The sequence below is a fragment of the Cydia splendana genome, chromosome 14 (assembly GCF_910591565.1).
Source record: "Cydia splendana chromosome 14, ilCydSple1.2, whole genome shotgun sequence".
Taxonomy (NCBI): Eukaryota; Metazoa; Arthropoda; class Insecta; order Lepidoptera; family Tortricidae; genus Cydia; species Cydia splendana.
This window is the reverse complement of record NC_085973.1, coordinates 13,086,987-13,109,274: the sequence shown is the minus strand read 5'-3', so window position 1 is coordinate 13,109,274 and position 22,288 is coordinate 13,086,987. Positions and strand designations below refer to the sequence as shown.

Sequence of the window (22,288 nt, the reverse complement as noted above, 5' to 3'; positions counted from 1 at the left end):
ATCGATACTTTCAATGGAGTTTGTGATTGACGTACATGGTTATGATAATACCTACTCATAAAGTATCCGTTTCCAAAATCATAGTGGAGTGATTTACAATAGCGTCTTAATTTTGTTTATGTTTGTTAAGATAGAAAATTAAACGTATGAAAACAATCAGTCCATCACAAACTAGAAGTATTGTACTAATAACCGTTTTCCTCGGAGTGGCGACGTTCTAAATACACACATGACACACATCAAAGTTTGCGTATAAAATGTATATTCCGGAACTCGGAAGCAAAACACGAGATGTTATCAATTGTGACGGTCAAGCGTCCAATCGCTGACGGCGGGGCTCAGCCTTGGGCGCTGGGCGGGCGGCGTGGGGGCGGGCGGAGCGGGCGCCGGCCAGGGCGGCCGCCGGCCAGTGCGCGCCTGCCCCGGTCCGACACTCGACGTCGGCTCGTCCACGAATACACACTATAAACGACCAGTTATCTATCGGTAAGGGAGTGTTACCTAAGCTAAAGTGTTGCAAGTAAGTCTTATTGTAAAGTGAATCGGGACCTGTGGACGTGACCCCATTTTAGAGCGTCATTCGAAAAATGTGCCGTATTCTAAACGGAACTGGATTGCTCGAGCCGAATTGTTTTCGTCCGATTTTGTGTATGAAAAACGGTTGTAGTGTGTAGTACAATTTTAGTCAATAATTACATTTATAAATCAAAATAAATACAATTATATCTAAGATTTAATCTTCTTGATCAAATAACACGAAGGAGTCTGAAGCATCAAGAAAAAATCGCGTTAAATCGCTCATCTCAATCTGGTCTGTGAACGTACCGGATTCTCTAGCGTTTTAAACGCTACATTATGTACTGCTCCACCATGGTGGTGTATGTTTAGTTTGTTCAACTGAAATGTTCGAGTATTTTTGCTGCTATCATGTCAGTTTGAACATTCTTATCAAGACGGTGTAGTTTTTTCCTATACTTAAATTCCAATGAAGCGTTTGAAACGCTTAAAAAACGCCGGACATGACATGTTTCAGTTACCTGGCTCGTGATTACAGATTCCCGAATGTTTGGTATAGGTCGGACGTCTCGATATCGATGCACCTGTCACGCGAGAACACGATACGATCTATTTCGAGGCGCGGCGCGCGCGCGCCAAATTTGCGATCCCGCCAAATAGACGCCCTGTGTATTTTTGTAACCGTTTCACAACCGCACTTTTAAGTACAGTAAATTGGATTTGAACGATTGAAACAAACGCACACTCCAATACGACGATTATTGACACAGTTTTATGCTTAATTTATCGTTTATCAAAGATTGTTCGTTCTTCTATTCGTAATTTTGTAAAGGAAATCAAAACAAATGAAAGTATAACTATTTTTTTAGGTATGTGTTGCTTCCTGACTTTTTATGGCCACACAATTGACATTGGCCTTCATTCTTGACCGAAAATAAGATAAAGTATCAGTTAGTGAGTCATTTGACACATTTAAAAAAGGAAGTGATGACCGATGATGTAGCTAAGTGGGTCTAGACATATTGTTTGTGTCAACAACTTTCTTTTAATGTAAAGCTAATTTTATTTAGGTACTTTTTTTGATAATTAACGATACACGATAATAATAATTGCCACACATTAAATTAATTATTTCTTAGACATGATTAACTCGAATTTGTTTAAATATTTAATGAACCTACAATAATTTATTATTGTTCAATACGTATTATATCATAATTTTTTTTTTAATTACGTAGTAAAAATATCCCTAGAGCCTTCTTGCATGTCGCGTAGAACCCTAATTTCGTAGAAGCGTAGCACTTCCGTAGTCTGCTACGACGAACTCTTTTTCATTAATTTTCATTACACAGACACTCGTATTAAGTAGATAATTTTATGCGTTGGAAAATGTTAAAGTAATATCAACGTTTTCGTAGAAATTTTACATATTTCTATGAAAATTATTTTCAATCTAGGTACACTCACTTTCACTCGATGTCGACGTTACGGATTACATCAGACAGTCTTGGCATCTTACAAACTATTTTGGAGCGAGCTTCATATATCCAATAAATTATTGGTAATAATTCTAATATTTAATATGAGATTGATTGTAAAAGCTTCCAGACACACAGTTTACATTAGGTAGCTGCATGCTTCAATAGCACACGGGATGCTTCCAGACCCGGCAGTACCTATCCATTGCACAGTATCGACTCGAGACTGATGAATGGCTCTGCCGTTCTAAATTAGAACCAATGACGTTGGTTCCGTGTAATAATCCTGCGAATCCATGGTTATGGTTAGCATTACCCGACGTGAGCCAGAAATACTGGCATTACTGGCCGTTTAGTTAAAGTTTACGGATATTTCCGTAAGTCTAAACACTTTTATGGCTCAATGAATACGATCAGTGCATACGGACTTGACGTGAGGCATAAACAAATGAGAATTGATTATGTTTATGAACGCAGAGTATAATTAAACATCAAGTGCTCGTTTTATTTAGCAAAGTTTTGAAGAATGTGTCAATGCGATGTATCTGTGTAACATCCTGATATCTGCTGCAAGTAATTGATAACAATCTTAACTTGAGAATCCAAATGACAATCCCAATCCATCTCGCTCAATCCTGAAATAAAATCTGAACGTTTTAGCGAGACCTCTCTATAAGTTTGTCATCGCGCTAAAACCGGAGTTTACGTAATCGAAATTGCGGCAGGCCGCTGACTTACCCGCTGAGAAACTCCCTGCAAGGTCGCCACAATATCGAAAATAGCCGAGCGATGAGCAGACATTCGTAAAAACGAATTTTCAAGTTTCTCCTCGACACGGGGAGTTGGCGGCGGCCCAAGTACACGGGCTCAGCGGCTATTTGCGGCCCCGCGACCACTCCACGTCATTGCTCTATTTACGAGGAACGAGCACACTATTGTACTCAATTATGTCACCTGAACACAGACGCATACCCGAACCGCCACACAAGGTTAACGACTCAAAGTAACCCATTAATCGACATTAAACAAAACTTCAAACTACATGAAATGCTTTCTGTTTGTTGCAGACCACGAGCACGACATAAACCATCAAAATGTTTAAAAATCATTTAGAAATGATTGGCAGAAATGAGACGGCATCGAAGAAAGCCAGATTTTGGCAATCGTTTGTCCGATCTCTTAAAGGTAAGTTCTTGTAATTATTTGGACTAATAACTATTTCGTTGTTTACCTTTAATATCATTACAATATAACTATTATAGCAATAATATAATCAATCATCGCTAAACAATCATACAGGCTAAATTGGTCTGTAGGAATGCTTCAAGCAAACGCCTGATTAATAAGTAGTAATGTAATACCTTTGCAAATTACATCACAATTATCATACCTTATTCAAGTAGGCAGCCTAACAACGATCACTTTCGAATCAATCATACAGGCTAAATTGGTCTGTAGGAATGCTTCAAGCAAACGCCTGATTAATAAGTAGTAATGTAATGCTACCCACGTGACGTGAGGATGTGACAGTTCCATTCATAAATTTTATAATTCATACTCGTACAAAGGTACATATAAGTATAATAGTATTATTTATGTTGTTAAGAATCTAGACTCCTTCACTAAGAATTCTGATGTCCATAACTATAATACTAGAAATAAAAACAAGCTTGCTATCAGAAAGTTTCGTGTTCGTAAAGTACAGAAGTCATTCGTTGGGCAATGCATTCATTTTTATAACAAGTTACCTGAGGATGCTTTAAGATTACCCTTTCCAGCTCTTAAGAATTACTTAAAAAAGTCATTGATGTTGAAGGCTTATTGCTAACATGCATGGTCCAAACCAGAAACTGTAATAACGACCAGTAGCAATTAAAAGCATTGTATTATGTGTAGAGTTAAAGGTGACTCAGCTCAAGTAAGAAAGCACATCAAATTGTATGAAAGCATCTCATAACAATCAGTCAGATTCATATAATATGTATTCTCATTTCTTTTATTGGTTTTATTTTCTTTTCCTTTTGTAAGAATTTGATATGTTTTCTGAAAGAGCTATGTATTTGTATAAAGTTATGTACTCACTGAGTATAATTGCATGAATTCTATAGTAATTTAAATTGTATTTTTCTTAATTACTCGTAATGCATGTTAATTATAAGATGTAATAATGTTTTGAAAAGATGTGTCCCGCCGAGTTTGTTGCCGGTCCCATATTGGAATACCCTCCTCCAATTGAGGGGGGATTTAAATCTTCTCGGGGCAGAGGTGTACGGTTGGAGCCGGTAAAGGTTTATTTGGCGTTCATAAGCGCATTGTAATATGCCTACTTGTATAAACTATTTTTTATCTTTTATCTTTATCTAAGGTTCATACCTTTGCAAATTACATCACAATTATCATACCTTATTCAAGTAGGCAGCCTAACAACGATCACTTTCGAATCATCAACAAACATCTTAAACGAATTATCAGAGCAATTTATTGATGCCATATATTGTGTCAGGATCGGAAGACATCAGAGCTGAGGAGAGGTACAGGCCCACACGGCGCAGCATTTTCCCCGAGCTGACTTACCCGTACAGCACCCATTACAAGTCCATGTACGACGACCCCGTCGCCGCCGCCGCACGCATCAACGTGCCTGGCTACCGCTACCTACCGGTCCACCGCGAGACGTACGGCTACTCTCCCCGCGCCATCTACGCGCACAACTACCCTCGCTCCCTCGACTATTACAGGCCAGGTTAGTAGCTTTATTGGGCACACATCGGTAGGTGAAGGTGAAGATGCTTGTTGGTGTCTCTGTAGTAGTTTTTTCGGCAGTCGTGCACTACGGCGATAAGCTTGCTAGGAAAACGTTACTCATTTGAAATAATAAGTGATGCCAACAGGAATCTTTAACTGAAACCAGTCTACCTAAATGTAGATAAAACATGGTGACACATAACACGAGGCTTGGCAATCATTTATCGCGCTTTCATTGTGTGGTGTTTAAGGTAAAGGGCCCCTATTTCGGCAGGTTAAGGCTCTTGAGAGTTTGTATATTTTTATTAAATATTACTAAGCATATCAATACCTTGAAAGCTTTTGAGTAAGTTATATTAGTTCTTTGTTAATAATTTAATGTATAAACTATAGGGTTTTAGTTGAAACTTTTTTTATATGAATTTTTTCGTGAACATCTTATGTGGCTCCCATTTCGTGATACAAATTTAGCTCAGCTCCTAAGTTCGTGAATTCGTGTCCCCTGTTTCGGAATTAATTTTCTTAGAGTAATTGGTGATAATTTGCTGATAATCATTTTAAATATTTAACGGTCTTACCTACTTACGGAGTAATTGTAAGGTCAAATTAAAAATAATATTAAAAATAATGTTAAATTGAGAGCTAGCTTAAAGTTTTTTGTACTCGTCGACTTTAATGGTTGAATTAAGACTTTGTAAACCATATGGGTACTTTAATACTTGATTAAAAGCCGAACTATATAAATAAAATAAAAATATATATATAAAATATTTACAAAAAAAATGTACGTAACTATCTTATACGTTAAATATAAACATACACAAAAATAAATCAAATAAATCCCTTAAAGGGATAAGTTCGCCTTTGTACTGCCTATCCTGTGCCATAAATTTGTGTTTTGTGTTTTGTACAATAAAGAGTTTATACATACATACATAAATTGAATTATAAATAAAATTGTGCTAGTAGTTAATATGAGAATATACGTAGAATATACCTTAAAAATTTTAACTCGGGTCACATTCAAACTCGTTTTATGAGAATTCTAGTGAAAAAAACATATACCGAATTTCGCTCATACGAAACTTCATGAAATACATTAATTGTTTTCTAATTTGATTTTTTTAATTATATTCGTTGTTATATTTAAAAATAAGCACTCAAAATGTATCTAGAAAATCCTTGATTCGTTAGTGGCACGAAATAGGAGACACACGTAAAATAAAGTGACCGCTATTTCGTGAGTCAATTTATTGCAATTTTAAGGTATTTCTATGCATATATTCAATATTTTTTTTATCAGATCAATTACTAAGGAACCCACAGAAACACTCCCAAAAACTTTTATTCGAATGGGTTTAGCTTTTCCTTCCTATAAGCTTAACAAGTGAGAGCGCGCACCTTACGCCTAAAAAAAGTGCACGCATACAACACAGCTGTTCGCGGCCGTCTGACAGTTTCGACCGTCGTATTACTCTCAGTTTAATCACTAAAATATTGGTTATTATTTTATTGAAGAGATTAAATAATACAGATTTTTTTCATATGTATAATTTGAATAAAAAATATTTACATTCCTTATTATTTGCGCCAGAAACAAAACTAACGAAATAACGTACTAACACGAACTTGGGGCCCGTTACCTTACCTACCTACGTTTCTGAGACGTTTAAAAGAGCAAAATTCTATTCCGTAGTTACAACACTTCGATCACTGACACTGGTAAAGTCTTACAGGAAATATACCTTTTTACTTATATGTACGGTGGAAATTAGATTCATAACTATCATGAAATCAGTATTAAATAAAGCGTTTGAAAGAGGATCAACTATCGATTTCCTCATTAAATAGCCCGTTGTCAACGATGCGTTACTATCGTCTCGAAACAAAAGGTCAGACTGTATGTAAACACGTCCAACACGAAAATAGAGCTTGGTATTGAAGTGATGAAAGATAACCCATTTTCAATACAGGAAGCACGTAATTGATTGGCAAGTGCATCTTAACAACAATATACATTCGGTATTTGGCAATCGACACAGTCATTAACACTATTTATCTTCTGAAATTTCCGATCACATTGATGGGAGGTTATGCTAATCGTAGATAAACAGACATTCTAACAAACAATTTTTAACTGTACAAAGCTTTTGATTGTAAGCTTGCTTTCTGAGCACTTGTATTAACCGGCCTAGGTACACACACCACTATTATACTCCGTCCTTGTCCGAGACGGATTTACAAGTAGTAACGCTGTCGTACAGCGCCTAAGTCACAATTTCAAAGCTTAAAAAAAAAAAAAACAAAACACCTTCGTTTTGACAGATCTGTGGTAAGTCATTACGTTCTTGTGCATGCGCCGGTCATTGTGTTTTTCATAAAAACTTCGCGATTTATCAATTATTTGTGTGCTATGTTCTGTGTTTTCGATAAATATTATTTTTCTTATGATAAATTGGTGTTGTTTCTCATATTTTTGTATGTGTTAAAGTGATATTCAAGATTGGTTATTCAAGGTTTGTTTTCTTGGTAAAAACGACTAGGAGACAATAAAGGTATGTAAGAAAAGCTTATAATTGGATTATAACCAAGGAGTGTACTTCGCGGTAAAGAATTTTACGTATTTTTGGTTGTACACAAGTTCATTTATATGAAGAACAAGTTCCTAGTATCTATTGTTTGTGTTTAGACACAGATAAGTAAAATCACCGGTCAGAAACTAACCTCTAGTGACGTTACTTACGTTTTATGCTGTTCTCCAGTATTTCCGTTATGTGTATACATCGTTCTTTTTCTTCTCACTTCGGCCGCCAATCTATCGTCTTTGACGACATTCAATTCGTGTTTAATCTATTCTTGCGAAAACTTTGACTGTGTTTGTGTTATTACTCAAAATGCCGAAACGAAGTACCGACGAAAGTGAAGAAGATTATTTAAAACGCATGATTAAGACGTATAAGAAGAAATTGGAGGAGCTCTCTAGGAAAGATGTCGTTGATAAACAACCATATGTTGCTGAAAAAGAAATAGTTGCAAGTATACAAGTGTAAATTCCCTCATCATACTTTGAACGTTTGGGTTATGGTGTGGCTCACATAAGCTCCTAAATGCCACATAGCCAGCTTACACTGCAAGTTAGCGCTGCCACATAGCGGGTAGACCTTGCAAAAAATTTTAATACTGGTATTATTTATATAGCGCTATCACTTAGCGGATAGACCAACAGAAGTATATTTATTATATGAAGACATAAAATGCCAGATAACCAGCTTACACTGCAAGTTTGCGCTACCACATAGCGGGTAGACCTTGCCAAAATTTCTCATATTTGTATTATTTATATAGTGCTATCAAATTAGCAGATAGACCAACAGAAGCATACTAATTTGGTATATTAAGACATAAAATGCCAGACAGCTGGTTTACACTGCAAGTTAGCGCTCCCACATTGTGGGGAGACTTTGCAGAAATGTTTAATGTTAGTATTATTTATATAGCACTATCACCTAGTGGATAGACCAACAGAAGTATTTTTACTTGGTATATTAAGAATTAAAATGCCAGGCAGGTAACTTACACTGCAAGTTAGCGCTCCAAAATTCAGGTAGAATTTGAAAAAATGTTTAACAATTGTATTATTTATATAGCACTATCACTTAGCGGATAGACCAACCGGAGTATATTTATTATATGAAGTACTATCATTAGACGGATAAATTCATACCTCAACAATATTAATTATATGCTATCACTCAACAGATAGACAAACTTGTTAGATAAAATTTAATGAATAATTGACTGGAAAAAGAGGCTCAAGAAGCCATTTTCAAAAAATCCCCAACTCCATCGAATTTTGATAATGCAGAAGCCCTGAAGATTATCCCAGAAATTTTGGTATTTCTTTCTGAGATTGGGTGCAGTCAAAAGAGATAAAAGAATAGTACATTGGCAGGTTTTGACTACAAAAGTAATGTATGCTTTAGGCAAAACCCTTACAAGCGTTCTTAAGGGGGATATCAAATCTAAGATCATTATAGAGCAGGAGCCGACCAAACTATCGAAGATGCTGTTCGTGACTCTAAACTGGATAAATTCCTTTTTTGGAATGAATTGTGCAGAGAGCATTACAGCTGCACAACCTATTGATAAAGGCTGCCGATACCACAGCACATCATAGTGCTACAATTACAAAACCTCCAAATCAACAGCCTACTAGCAAAGATCAGGGCAACTGGCGGGTCCCGCCACAGCAATACCACCAACGGGTATCGCCCACCTGCAACACGGAAGTACCATCAATACCAGTGGAATCCAAGGAGGGGTCATCGGTCTCGTCACGCCTATCGCCGTTAGAACAACAAGTACATGCGGGTAGGCTGGAACAATTTTTTAAATATTTGGCATGACCTCACCAAAGACCAAGTAAACATCAGCACTAGGGTTAAGAAATCCCGTTTAGCCACACACCACCGCAATTCCAGTCGGTCCAGCGAGTTTGGTCTAAAAAGAGATTTTGTTAATAAATAAAAAATTATAAACTTAAAGCTCTTGGTGCTATTTCAGTATGCTCTTACCTATAATGAGAATCAATTTACATCTCCAATAAATTTAGTTCCAAAAAGTAATGGTACATACAGATTTATTTTAAATTCAGAATATGACTACAGAAAGGATTGTCACATGTAAAACTTAGATCTGCAAGAAGCATATGTTTCGGTACCTATCTCAGAAAAAGTTAAGAAATTTTGAGATTTCAATTTAATGGACAATTGTACCAATTTAATGCATTGCCAAGTCTCTGTAGCGGCCCATATGTCTTCACCAAGTTACTGAGACCCTTAAGTAGTTACCTCAGTGTAATACTAACCTGTTACTTAGATAACATTCTAGTTTTTGGTGAATCAGAAACAATATGTAAAAACAATGTTTCACTCACTTGTGTATTACTACAAGATTTGGGGTTTGTGATCAACCTTAAAAAGAGCATACTATCACCACACAAAGTGTGTGTGTCTGTGTGTGTGGTGTGCAAGAACTTAAGTTTTCAATAAAATTCAACAAATATGTCAATTGCAGTGCCTGAGCAGAAACAGCTTTCAATGTTAGAAAAGTTTGGGCCACTTAACTTTATTGCTCCAACAATACCGTCCGGCTGGGTTTACACCAAGTTATTGGAAAGGGAAAAATATCTAGAGCTACTCAAAAACAATGAAGTTTATGATACAGTTAGGGTAATTCCTAAGAACACAAATTCCCAGAAATCAAATTGGTGGTGCAGAAATATTAACAACTCTGACTTAATTAAACAACACATTTTTAGTCTAGAGATGCATACAGCTGCCTAGACTACGAGCTGGTGTGCTAGTGCATTTAGGCGACAGGCTCCTGGTTACATTTAGAAAAAGAAAACCATATATTTTTATATCTTATTTTTTTGAGTTAAGAGCAACCTTATTAGGTCTTAAATGTTTTACAAAGAATAAAACTAACTGTGAAATAATGTAAAAAAATTACAATACTACAGTTGCAGATTATATTAACTAATTTGGAGGCATTCAAATTCCACATCTTAACAGTACAACCAAATAAATATGTCAATCCTGTGAAGAGAAAAATCTGGGTCTATACATATTACATCAATACCGAAGATAATTTTGAAGCAGATAATGAATCTAGAAGAATTAGTATAGAATGGGAAGTTTCTGATACAGCATATTCCAATATCATAAACGAATTTGGTAAAACAGAGATTGATCTCTTCACATATTAAATTACACAACGGGTATACCGCGATATAATTTCATTGTTTTTTACCTTAATCTCTCCGCCTCTAAAATCAACTCTTAAGTGTGAAAAGTTTATATCATGGAAATGTGACCCGAAGGCATTCACAGTAAAGGCTTTTACCCTTAATTGGAGAAAATACTTCTTCTACACCTTTTTCACTTGTGTTCGCGTACGCGAGACGCACTCCGATTAATGTTAAACTCTTTGTCAGCTAATACAATTAGACAATATGATTCACAGCTAAAACTCTGGTGGACTTACAATACTAAATATAATCTAGACAGTAATAATGCATCCATTCCAATACATCCTTAAATTTGTGAGTGAATGTTCTGACACAGGAGCGCCTTATGAAACCTTCAACTTCACCTAAATTGGCCCTACCCTAAACTATGGGACCAAAAATTGGAATAAATCATAGGATAGAAAGATTTATGAAAGGTGTGTTTCTAGCAAAACATACTAAGTAAGTCTAAATATACTTAATGTAACTTAATTGGCACCCTAAAATAGTGTCAAATTGGCTTACTAGTTTACTTACATCAGATTTTTCTTTAGAAAAACTTACTAAAAAATTTGTTACACTTTTAGCTTTTATCTTGGGTAAAAACCCTAGCATTAATCTTGTTAGATAACTAGTAATTATTTATTTTATGGTTTTACTGTTTATTATGAAACAAACGGTTGTATATATTTACAGCTAAACAGAGATATATGATAATATAAAGTTAAACCTACAGTTTCCTTAATTAAAGATACGATAGCTAATTACATTTAACAATACTTCAATCAAAAAGATCTGAGCTGCAATATAAAATTCTGTAATAATTCATTAAATAATTCATAAAACCACTACAATAGGTGGCACAATCATTGTTACAATTAAGAGCATATGAGAATAAATATATAAAGTTTGCTCCGTTAGAGCTTTAAGGACATATTTGATGCAACAAAAGCTATAGGGAATATTTATAATCAACAGATACTTACTTTTAAAAGACCGCACCATCCGGTGTCTACACAAAGCTCAAGTCGTTGGATAAAAAATACTTTACATAAACATGATATTGACGTGAACATATTTACAGCTCACTCTACAAGACATGCTTCGACTTCTGCTGTTCTTAGATCAGGCATATCCGTTGATCAAATCCAAAAAACTGCAGGATGGTCTGTAAGTTCAGAGACTCTTGCAAGACACTATAATAGACCAACCACGTTAGCGTCTTTTAGTCATGCAGTTTTGAACACCTACTTATTGTAGATGTCCTCGTTCTTATTTTACAATAGTATTAGAAATACTATTGTGCCATGTTATTTACTAAGTTATAATAGCAAGATAATAGAAACAGACTCATTAATAATATGAAGGAGTTAATTTTTTCTTAAGTTTATTGTTGTTGTACTAATTATACATCAAGGAGAATAAATGTTTATATATGTTACCTACTCGATTTAATACCGTTTATTCATTCACAACCAAACTTTAAACATCTACTTGTAAATCCGTCTCGGACAAGGACGGAGTATAATTACATGATCAAACGAACTTACCTTAAGTGAAGTTCGATCATGATTATACGAAGCTCCTTGTCCGAGACGGCAGTCCCGTACCCTCCCATAAGCCTAGCGACTTTATTCCCACATAGAATTGGTTGTTCATGAATAGCTTTAAACTAAATGACTTACCACAGATCTGTCAAAACGAAGGTGTTTTGTTTTTTTTTTTTTTAAGCTTTGAAATTGTGACTTAGGCGCTGTACGACAGCGTTACTACTTGTAAATCCGTCTCGGACAAGGAGCTTCGTATAATCATGATCGAACTTCACTTAAGGTAAGTTCGTTTGATCATGTAATTAACCAAGTCTAATATAGTCAATTTTTTTAGCATTAGAAAGAAGGTAAGCGATCTTGACATGTATTTTAATTGTAAACGCTTTTTAAAAATCAGTAACTGTTACTTATGAAAGCAGAAGAATATAATTGATCGTATTAGATTCATAATTGTTACATATTTGCCGTGAATAATTTTTAAAACGTGTTTTTCAATTAAAAGACACATCAAGATTGTTTACGTTTTTTCTAATGCTAAAAAAACGAACTATAGTACACATTAGCATTTGACTTTAATTGTTTCAGCATAAAACATCTACGGCCAGTAATATTGTAATTTGGAACATCATTTACGGACGTCGCATCACTTTGTTGTCATTTTTGTGACTTCATTGAATTGGAATCAACTTGTTATTTGATATAATTAACATTCATTTACTTCACGTCAAATAGGCGGCTGTTATGTTACAACGCAAGACAATTATAATATGAGGTAGTCCTCTATAACATTGCGGATTATGCTGCAGTTAATATTTTAATTTGTAATAATAATTTATAAATAAATATTTGGAAATTTTATATTGAAGCGAAACCTGCCGAAGGCTCGAAGAGACAATAATACAAAGGATCGATTAACACTACATGGAAACAACATCACAAACATATAAAACTAAATACGCCTTTAAAATATTGGATCAACTGCAATGTTTCATGTACATACGTTCATACGTTTTTCTACTTTGGTAAATGTCAAGAGTCATATTGTCGAACAAGTTGTCCGTTTCATTCGCTGATGGCATCGCTTCGCCGGTTCTACGTGATAATGCATATATGTTGGCATTAGATGTTTGCTTGCCGTTGCAACTTACATATATTTATGCTATCATGGCTAATAATCGCATGTGTCATATATTAGAAATCACCTCTTAATACATAACAAAACTTCACACTTAATCCATGTACGTTATATCGACCTCATTGTTTATATCTACCGATCTTCTAGCATTTGTCAGGCGGCGCATTTTGTCTATCAATTTATCCCGCTATTTATGTAAATATATTATTAATGCCCTCCATTATTATCGTAACATGTACTTCCATGGATGTTGAAGAGGTGAGTTCTACGTTGCTGTATATATTTAACGTACAGAATTTCATTATCATTTATTCTAACGACGCTTATGCTGTGAAAGCCTCACTAACTTTCTATATTTTATTTTTGCACATCTCCATATAAAAATGGTACATACAATCTATCTCAAATCTAAAACATTTAAAAGTGACTTTTTTACCAACTTGCAGCACCAAAAAAATTTAAGCGTAACTTCAAAGTCCTACTCAAAGGACGTCCTACTAAGTGTGTTTTGATAGAACCTTCTTCTTTGTTTACGTTTTGTTAAATTTCCGTTTGAATAATAAATTAATTTGTGTCCAGTGTACCATGTGCCGAGGCGCATCCGACGAGGCGTCGATCCCTTCGACGCGCACAAGGCGTGGCAGGACCATCTTGACCGCCTGGCCGCCATCGACCGCCTGGTCCCCTCCCGCTACGGTCTCTACCTCAAGGACCGGGCATACCCCATCACCGACCTGAGCGCCCCCATCATCGACCCCCTGTCGCCCAAGAGCCTGAAAGGAATCGAATATGAACCCGACAACAAGCCTCACTGGGGATCAGGTAAATATTACTAAACAACTATATGCACGACACGCCCTAGGATAAGGCCTAGCTGCACGCGTTAGCCTCGACGACGATCGACCTGGGACGGCCGCTGGTCTCAACACTTCTTATTATTTGAACGAATATTAGACATTCCAGCTTATGTTGCGCGGCCGTCCTGCGGAGTCTTTGCGGGTAATGTGTAAAGCTGACATTAGAGTAAGTCCCGCCGCAGTTAGACTGTTCGTTATTACAAGAAAAATCCATGCCAAGTCTTTCTTGGTGTCTCGGAAAGACTGATTACATTGTTGAATTACAAACAGACTAACTGTGGTTCAGGTTCTGTTCCACATTATGAGCTGTGGTACGACACCAGATGCTCGTATCTAGTTAGATGATTTACGAAGATTGTATTCAACTCTGCATGTAAGTACAATGTACCTACACTTGTAAGTACAGTCGCATCGCAGTGAATCATGTGGAAACAGCATATCGTTAATACTAAAATAGCGACACCGTTCACCTGTTCGGTTCGATCATCATTGAATCTAATTTGAGTTGAATTATAAAGTCCGCATTAATTTAAGATAATTATATTTACAACAGAATTAAAAAATTATGAATGTAAATTATAAAAGGACATGAACAGGAATATAGAATTACAACAGTGTTATGATCGTATCTGAATATTTTTTATATTTATATCCCCATCAATAAAATATTTGTAAAATAGAAAACTCAACATTATTTTTGTATTTATCATTGTAAACTAGTTCATCATTTTGTCAGTAAGTTTTTAAACAACTTGAAAATGCAGCTTGTTAATGTACATACCTCAACACATCATACAATACATTTATTCTATAGTACAAAACTTTATTACGTTAACTAACCCGAAACGAATTTGTATTAAAACATAAAAGACCAACCCGTGTTTTGATTTAGTAGTTTAGTACCTTCCAAATTACATTAATGTAAACACTAGCACACAGTCAAAAGAACAGATGTCTACCAAAGAGAAAAGTCTTTCAATCAAAAGATTTAACTTAACGTAATTAGGTATTTGCCTACATACTGTTAATATCAAGCACATGCATGGACGCTGCATTGTAAAAAGCTATTTGCATCTAAATTTTAATTTCAAATTTACGAAGAACAACTACACTCAGAAAATATTTAATGATTGACATTTAAATACCTACATTAGAAACCTTTGGTATACTGCATTTTTGGCACAGTTCCCAACTCCTCAAGATCCTTTGTAATGGGAAACATAAAATTCCAGCTATTCTTGCTCTCGTGCCTTGTCTCTGAGCCAGTGATTTTCTGATCGGTACTGATTGTAAGACTTGCCATGAAGGAGCGAGCCCGGAGCGGATATCGGACGCGTTCAAAAGGGATCCCTTTTTCGCTGAAGGCGAAAAATGGGCGGATTTTGATCGCTCGCTCCGAGGGATGTCACCCACACCCGTGAAGCCGAGGATCAGCCCCCCGAGGGACTGCGAAGTCGCTTACGACGCCGACGGTAAGGGCCGCAGGCACCCGAGCACTCTGTACCTCGTCAGCTCCCCTACTTATCTGAATGCTCCTAGTTGATAAACTTTACAAAACAACTAAAGATTAAGCCCTGTTGAGTACATAGTTGGTTTCGCAAACTATATCCGTATACATGCTTCCATTTCAGTAGTTAGATATAAATCCTTTTCTCGAGTAATCTTAGTGAATGAGACCCCAAGACATCTTTATTCACGTTACTTATTCTTCTGTAACGTTGTATGTTACCTATGTCATTTTATCCTTCGAGTGTATGTGTTCTTTCAAAGGAAAATGTTTCCGATCAGCATTTTAACTTCAAGCATGATGCATGCATACTCATCATAGGTGTAAGATCACCATCAGCATGCGAGTCCACAAACGGGACATCATTACGCATATTTATAAATATCTTTTTCAATGTTCCATATTCACTTCAGCCATGTTGGTTTCAGCTTAACGATGGCATGTATTCGTCAATGTAGGTAAATGTAAGGCTTATTGGCTTGTAACACTTGTGGGCTATGACGAAGTACAAAGTGTGTGTCTGTGCCTTTACTGACGTGTTGTGCCGCGGCGTGTAGGTTTCCCGCTGTACACCGCCGGTGGAATGCGCCGCCGGCCGTGGGCGGACATTTTCAACCCGAGCCCGTCCCTGCCGATCCAGGCGATCACGAGGGACCCCTTCTGGTACGACTGGCCGGAGCTGAAGCCCCTCGCGCGGTGGAACCGCAGCCCTTCCTACGTCCGGGACTCGTATCTGTCGCCAGTGAAACGCACCTTCCTCTGGGACAAGCACCCCATCAGGCCGCTAGGTTAGTGGCCCGCTGTATATACGCAAAATCACGCAGCTTGCCAAGAAGCTGTAAAAAGGCCGCTAATGCCAAATCGTTCATTATTAATCAATTATTGTGCGTTACTGTGTTGCGAAGTTGAATTTTAAAGATAATACTTTATTATATTATGGCAGATTTAATGGTCGCTGACGCACTCACCGTGGGTGACCTAAGCAGCACTATGCCCTTCATGCGTAGTCTATAAAGTACAATCAGGTATCTGGCGATGAGATTATGGAGTCTTGCAACAGTATTTCTTTAGAAGTAGTACCTTTCTAAGAGCAATATACTATCTATACATGCCCTTATTAGATAGATCTTCTGTTCCTATATTCCTGCACGCACCTGAAAATCCTTAATGAACAAAAGGTGTCCATTTTGAATGAGTAGAAGTCAACTTGTACTTAGTTTCATTGATAAATATACACACAACTTTATCAGTCGCCAGTACCTACCTACCTAAATACCTACCTATATTCCTAGTTTCTGTTTTTTTTTTTAATTAATGGAACATGTTTTTCATTGAAATCATTACATATTAATGCAGTTAAAACAGTTAGGTATTCAATTACCCGAACACTATATTCACATCTCCATTTAACATAAAATAATTTACGTTAACTTTACATTGTAAATACCTACTGCAACGAAACATGTTTGGGTTGATTAAATCCTATAATAATCAGTCACTTATCATGATCAAACAATAAGTACAGGGATTTTATTAGATAAATTCTTTAAGCTCGTCCACCATTTTCATCTGTAGGTGTAAAGGACACAGTTTAGCACAAGAGTCAACCTATAAAAAAATTATATAATATAAAAATTACTCCAAGTTTAGAGATAGGAATACATATTACTTAGACAGCAAAAGAAGACAAATTTTTATATCTTTCTTTATGTAAGGTCATGTATTCGGGGTAACTAATTCTTTCCTCCTTGAATGTTGGGGAATTCCGAAAATTGACTCTAATAATAATGGCATTTTTGGTGATTTATGGAATCACCCGATATTGTAACATATTCGAAATTACCCGAATATGCCTACTAAATGCAAATTGGGAAATAACTTAATCAGTAGGTACCTAACGTTTAGAACATTTCAGAGCGAAGATCGATAATTATTAATTCTCATTTGTCTCCAATACGGACTGAGACATTTAGTAATGTTCATTGAATGATTTGTGTTGCTGAAAAAATCATATGTAAGAAATAAAATAAGGTATGTACTATGTACTATGCACGAAGCAGAGGATAAAGCAAAAATCATTGGCCGGGAGTTTGGATTTAGAGACTTTACAAAAATGCTTAAAAGAATGATTTTTATAAACCAACATAAACACCACTGGTGAAAACGGTGGACTCCACAACGACACACCAAAATCAGGAATAACATTATGATTATATGTTTTTTTTTCAGCTGCTGCTTACTAAGGAGCTAACCATCGAACCTTCTACTTTAAGAATATACCTATGAGTACATTATACAATTTTTATAATAACTATCTACAAAATAATCGATGTTTCATGCGTTGACTATGTTATCGAAAATATGACAACATAATTAAGTAGTATTCATGGTCGCATTGCAATACTAAAGCTTTAGTATTGATAACTAAATATTTACTTAATTAAAGATCTCAAAGACTGCTATAACATAGTCACTGCCGCGGAAATAAAAATATTTGTTACACAAATCTTGTTTTTATTATAAATTATATTTTTATGTATTTCAAAACAACAAAAAAAAAGCGAAATAAACACTAAAATACAATAAATGATTTACTTCCTCCCATTCCTTATTCCCCCAAAATCTGTTATTGATATCTATCAATAAACTAAGTGCGTATTATGTATTATGTTAATACTTGCAGTCGCGGCGCATCCTATGTACAGTCAAATGTAAAAATATGGGTGCACAAATCATCTGAAACATATGTGACATATGTCCCATAGCTCTTATAATGTCAGCGAATTAAGAACTAGGTATGGGATATATTTTTGAGTAAGTTGTCTACACTCATATTTTTAGACTTGACTTATAAGTACGAGCGAGATACGAGGTATACGGGCGAGTTCAGTCCAGATGAGATCAAATTGACTTACTTATCAGTCGTTAGTCTGAAGTGGCTTTTAACGTAGGGTTAAGATGGTCGCCTATTTAGCGTCCGCAACCATGCCTGTCACGTTCTAACAAGTGTGTAAGTACGAAAGTGACGCATGACACGACAGGCGATAAAACCGCAACCATGCTATCAGGGCTGTAATGCCTGTCATTTAGAACCCATTCGAGCTTTACCGACGAGTCAGGATCAGGACCAAAGGGCCTTCCGCGAACCACGTACGACATGTTGCCTCTCTGTCGCACTTGTGAATTCGTAAGTAATTGTGACAGGGAGGCAACACGTCGAACGTGGTTCGCGGTAGGTCCTCAAAAAATATATAGGGTAATAGGTACTCACTAGGTAGTCATAGGTAAATGCTCTATTACAGAACAAAAACCGAAACCGAAACGAAACAAAAAGTGTTATTACGTATTTTATCTACACACTTTTCATAACCCTATGATGCGTTCAAAAACCGCAAATTACGGCCAGCGTAGCATAAAGGTCGGCATAGAGAAAAAAATCTTATCTGTGAAAATGTTAGGTATTATTTCGTAATAATAAAGTCGACGTCGATCTAATATTGACATTAAAATTTCGAACATCTCTGAAAAATATTAAGTTTTCCGTAAGTTTGTCTATCTAATTTGAATTCTCCCCTCATCTACTCGAAGGTTATAGCTGGAAGAGATCCCTTATAGGGATAAGTTCGCCTTTTTAGCTTTATTTCTGTAGGTAAATATTATGTAAACCTGTGTTGTGTACAATAAAGTGATTACTACTACTACTAAAACCAAAGGAATTCGCTTTGACCTCATTTCTAGTATCAGTCGAGATGACGTTTTATTCGTAATGAAATGTCAATTGGAAACAGTGTGATCAAATGCCGCAATGGCCGTCGTAACTTGCGGTTGCGGTGACCACATCATCTCTTCTTCCTCGCGTTGTCCCGGCATTTTGCCACGGCTCATGGGAGCCTGGGGTCCGCTTGGCAACTAATCCCAAGAATTGGCGTAGGCACTAGTTTTTACGAAAGCGATTGCCATCTGACCTTCCAACCCAGAGGGTAAACTAGGCCTGATTGGGATTAGTCCGGTTTCCTCACGATATTTTTTGTATGCAGTTTATAAATTGTATGGTGATAACATCTATCATCGTACCCTTCCAGTTTGAAAAATATTATAGATTAAGGGCGAGCAATCCGGCTCGAAGGACCAAAATTGGTATGCATCGGAGTGACTGAGTTTGATTTTAAACTAAAATATGTATATGAAGCTAGACTAGACAAAAACAGTATTAATCTAACCAGGCCAAAGCCTGTAATAACCGCCAGTGGCGTAGTGTGAACAAATCTAGCCGTGGGCGAAATCGCATCTGCAAGGCCCTTTTCTTTCACCGAAGGGGTCTCCCGCGAGGCCCCCCTTGGGGCGCGATGCCGTCGGTGACGGCCCACTTCGCCCACGCCTAGCTACGCTACGCCACTGATAACCGCACCACATCATCATGGCGACATTGGCGACATGCAGTAGAGGACAGTAGAAGTACCTTAGCGACTAGGTAAGGTACCTATGTGATGAGTGGTGGCGTCAAAAATATGCTCAGGCAAGACGAAGCTAATTTGGTTTTTCTATTCTTTATGAGCTGTTGAAAAATGCTTAACACTCTGGAAATTAGGAAAGCCGATGGATATCGAATTCTATATGGACACCTGCTATACTGTTATTTAATTATTTATCTATGAAAACCCAGGACCTTAGTAAGTGACACTATTTTATTGAGAATTATGGACGATTTCTTCCTGAAGTTTAAGTATGCGAAGCTTAGTGAAAAATGTAGTTTTTATTTTAATCTTTACTAGCTAGTCTCTGGCAACCTACAGTTTTATCATCAAATACCTACAATCCCTACAACTCCTAATCAGCATGCATGTCATGTTACCTTGCAATTGAGCTATTTGAACTTTATTTATTTCCGATCCTTGTCGGCATTGTGTGGGTAGAGATACCTATACCTACAGAAATAATTGAGTTAGAGCAAGGGTTGCGTTGACATACTTCACAAAAGAGACAACCACAGGGAAAATTAACAGTTTTAGAAATATTCAAGTTCTGTTGGAGTTGTCTTGAAGAGCCGCATAGGTCCAACGAAACGAGACCCACAGCATGCGGCTGGAGAGCCGGGGATGTAATGTAGCCGAGAATTAAGATGACAATTGTTGATTGCTGACTTTGAAAGAGCTATAAGAGGTCTCTAGCCTCTAAGGGCCTACTGTGAAACACGAAATTTCGTTATCTGCCTCTTCATCACCCTTACGTATTCGAGTGATAGAGAAGCAGACAACGAAATTTCGATTTTTGTGTTTAGCGGTAGGTCCTCTAGTGCGAGCCTCGGATTGAAGAAGCTGGTGAAACCTTTACTACTAGCGCCATCTTGTTTCAGTTTAGGGCAACTTTATGAGGAGAAGGAAGCGGCATGTACAGTCTGACAAAAAAAAGAGTAAAAATTAAAAAGTGGCAACACTGTAGTGTCGTCCCGTTTTCTTATATAATGGTAGTAAAGGCCCTAACACACTATCGCACCGCACCAAGGTCATTGTGCGACGCACCCATAAGTAAGAGCGAGAAAGCGATATCTCTTTCTCGCTCTTACTTATCGGTGCGTCGCACAATGACCTTAGTGCGGTGCGATAGTGTGTTACGGCCTTAAATTGGTTTGAAAGGGACGACACTACAGTTTTGCCACTTTTTAATTTCTACTCTTTTTTTGTCAGACTGTAGCGAAAATTTTTGGAACTAAGTATTTAAATGGACGAGGACGACGTTTAGGCGTGTGTAATGACACACGATCTTAAAAGACGAAGCAAAATGTGAGACGCGATACACATTGAGCCCCTGAGCCCCCTCCACACTCGCGTTCGCGGCTTCGCGCCGCGAATCGCGTACGAGTGTGGAGGGGGATTTACAAAAAACCGGTCAAGTGCGAGTCAAACTCGCATCCCAAGGGTTCCGTACTGCACACATTTTCGAACGAGCAAGCAAAGCGAAGTTCATAAGTACATTCAACTCTTCATTCAATTTTTCCACACACGGCTGGCTATTTTTAATTTTGTTCTTAGTTCGCAAATTGCTGGCATCTCACTCTGTCACTCTAATTACGGTTTCATTAGAGTAAAAGAGAAATCCCTGCAATTTGCGAACTTCGGTGTTCGCGGTAGACCCTCTGATATACGGCAGTTCAGCCTTCTCATTTAGCCACTCGTACTTAAACCAATTATTTGTTCTGTTTGAGCACTAACCTCCTAAAGCTCATCCTTCGACCTTGCGTGGAGGCGCACCTCTCTTGGATGCTTCAGGCCTTCGGCCCAACGCAGAGCTCGGCCTTCGACCTTCGCACTAGCTGTCCACACCACGTTTCACGTAAATCAATTGCGGTTGTGGCCCTGATAGAGCTTATCCGCAATTCTTATTCTTAAGTCCGGCTCACACTTAATTGCAGACTTCTTATACGTTTTTCCAGTAATCTATAGGTATCGGGCCCAATCGCTTAACAAAAGATAGAACAAAATCGACGATCTCCTTTGCAGGAAGCATGCACATGTCGGAGGCTCCGGGCCTTCGTCCTTCGTATTCAGACACTTGTACTATAATTGTTCTGTGTTTGAACACTAACCTCCTTCGGCCGTGCGTTTCAAAAAGCTACTGGGGGATGCTTCGGGCCTTCGGCCTTCGCAAAAGCTGTCCACACCGAGTTTCACGTAAACCATTACGGCTGTGTCCCTAAAACAGCCCAACCGCG

At 37.2% G+C, this 22,288-nt stretch overlaps 1 protein-coding gene across 6 annotated transcripts; it reads left to right on the top strand.

The window, feature by feature from the left end:
- The first annotated feature begins 327 nt into the window (after positions 1-327).
- On the top strand, positions 328-18,085 carry LOC134796750 (uncharacterized). 6 transcript variants are annotated; one of them, XM_063768949.1, is made up of 8 exons: positions 328-486; positions 3,062-3,179; positions 4,498-4,737; positions 13,795-14,037; positions 15,380-15,544; positions 16,137-16,367; positions 16,523-16,604; positions 17,809-18,085. In XM_063768949.1, exons 2-7 carry the CDS (start codon positions 3,089-3,091, stop codon positions 16,591-16,593), a joined length of 1,041 nt encoding a protein of 346 aa, XP_063625019.1. In that variant the 5' UTR covers positions 328-486; positions 3,062-3,088; the 3' UTR covers positions 16,594-16,604; positions 17,809-18,085. The 6 variants fall into 6 exon arrangements, with proteins under 6 accessions (XP_063625019.1, XP_063625022.1, XP_063625021.1 ...); XM_063768950.1 differs by lacking the exon at positions 328-486 and adding an exon at positions 498-520; XM_063768952.1 differs by lacking the exon at positions 15,380-15,544.
- Positions 18,086-22,288: the final 4,203 nt, after the last annotated feature.

Bases quoted from the DNA above. Each gene is read 5' to 3' on its own strand.
- LOC134796750 (XM_063768949.1), top strand. From the start codon at position 3,089: ATGTTTAAAAATCATTTAGAAATGATTGGCAGAAATGAGACGGCATCG. The intron at 14,038-15,379 runs GTAAATATTACT...CTTGCCATGAAG, and splicing joins CAAGCCTCACTGGGGATCAG to GAGCGAGCCCGGAGCGGATA. The intron at 15,545-16,136 runs GTAAGGGCCGCA...CGCGGCGTGTAG, and splicing joins AGTCGCTTACGACGCCGACG to GTTTCCCGCTGTACACCGCC.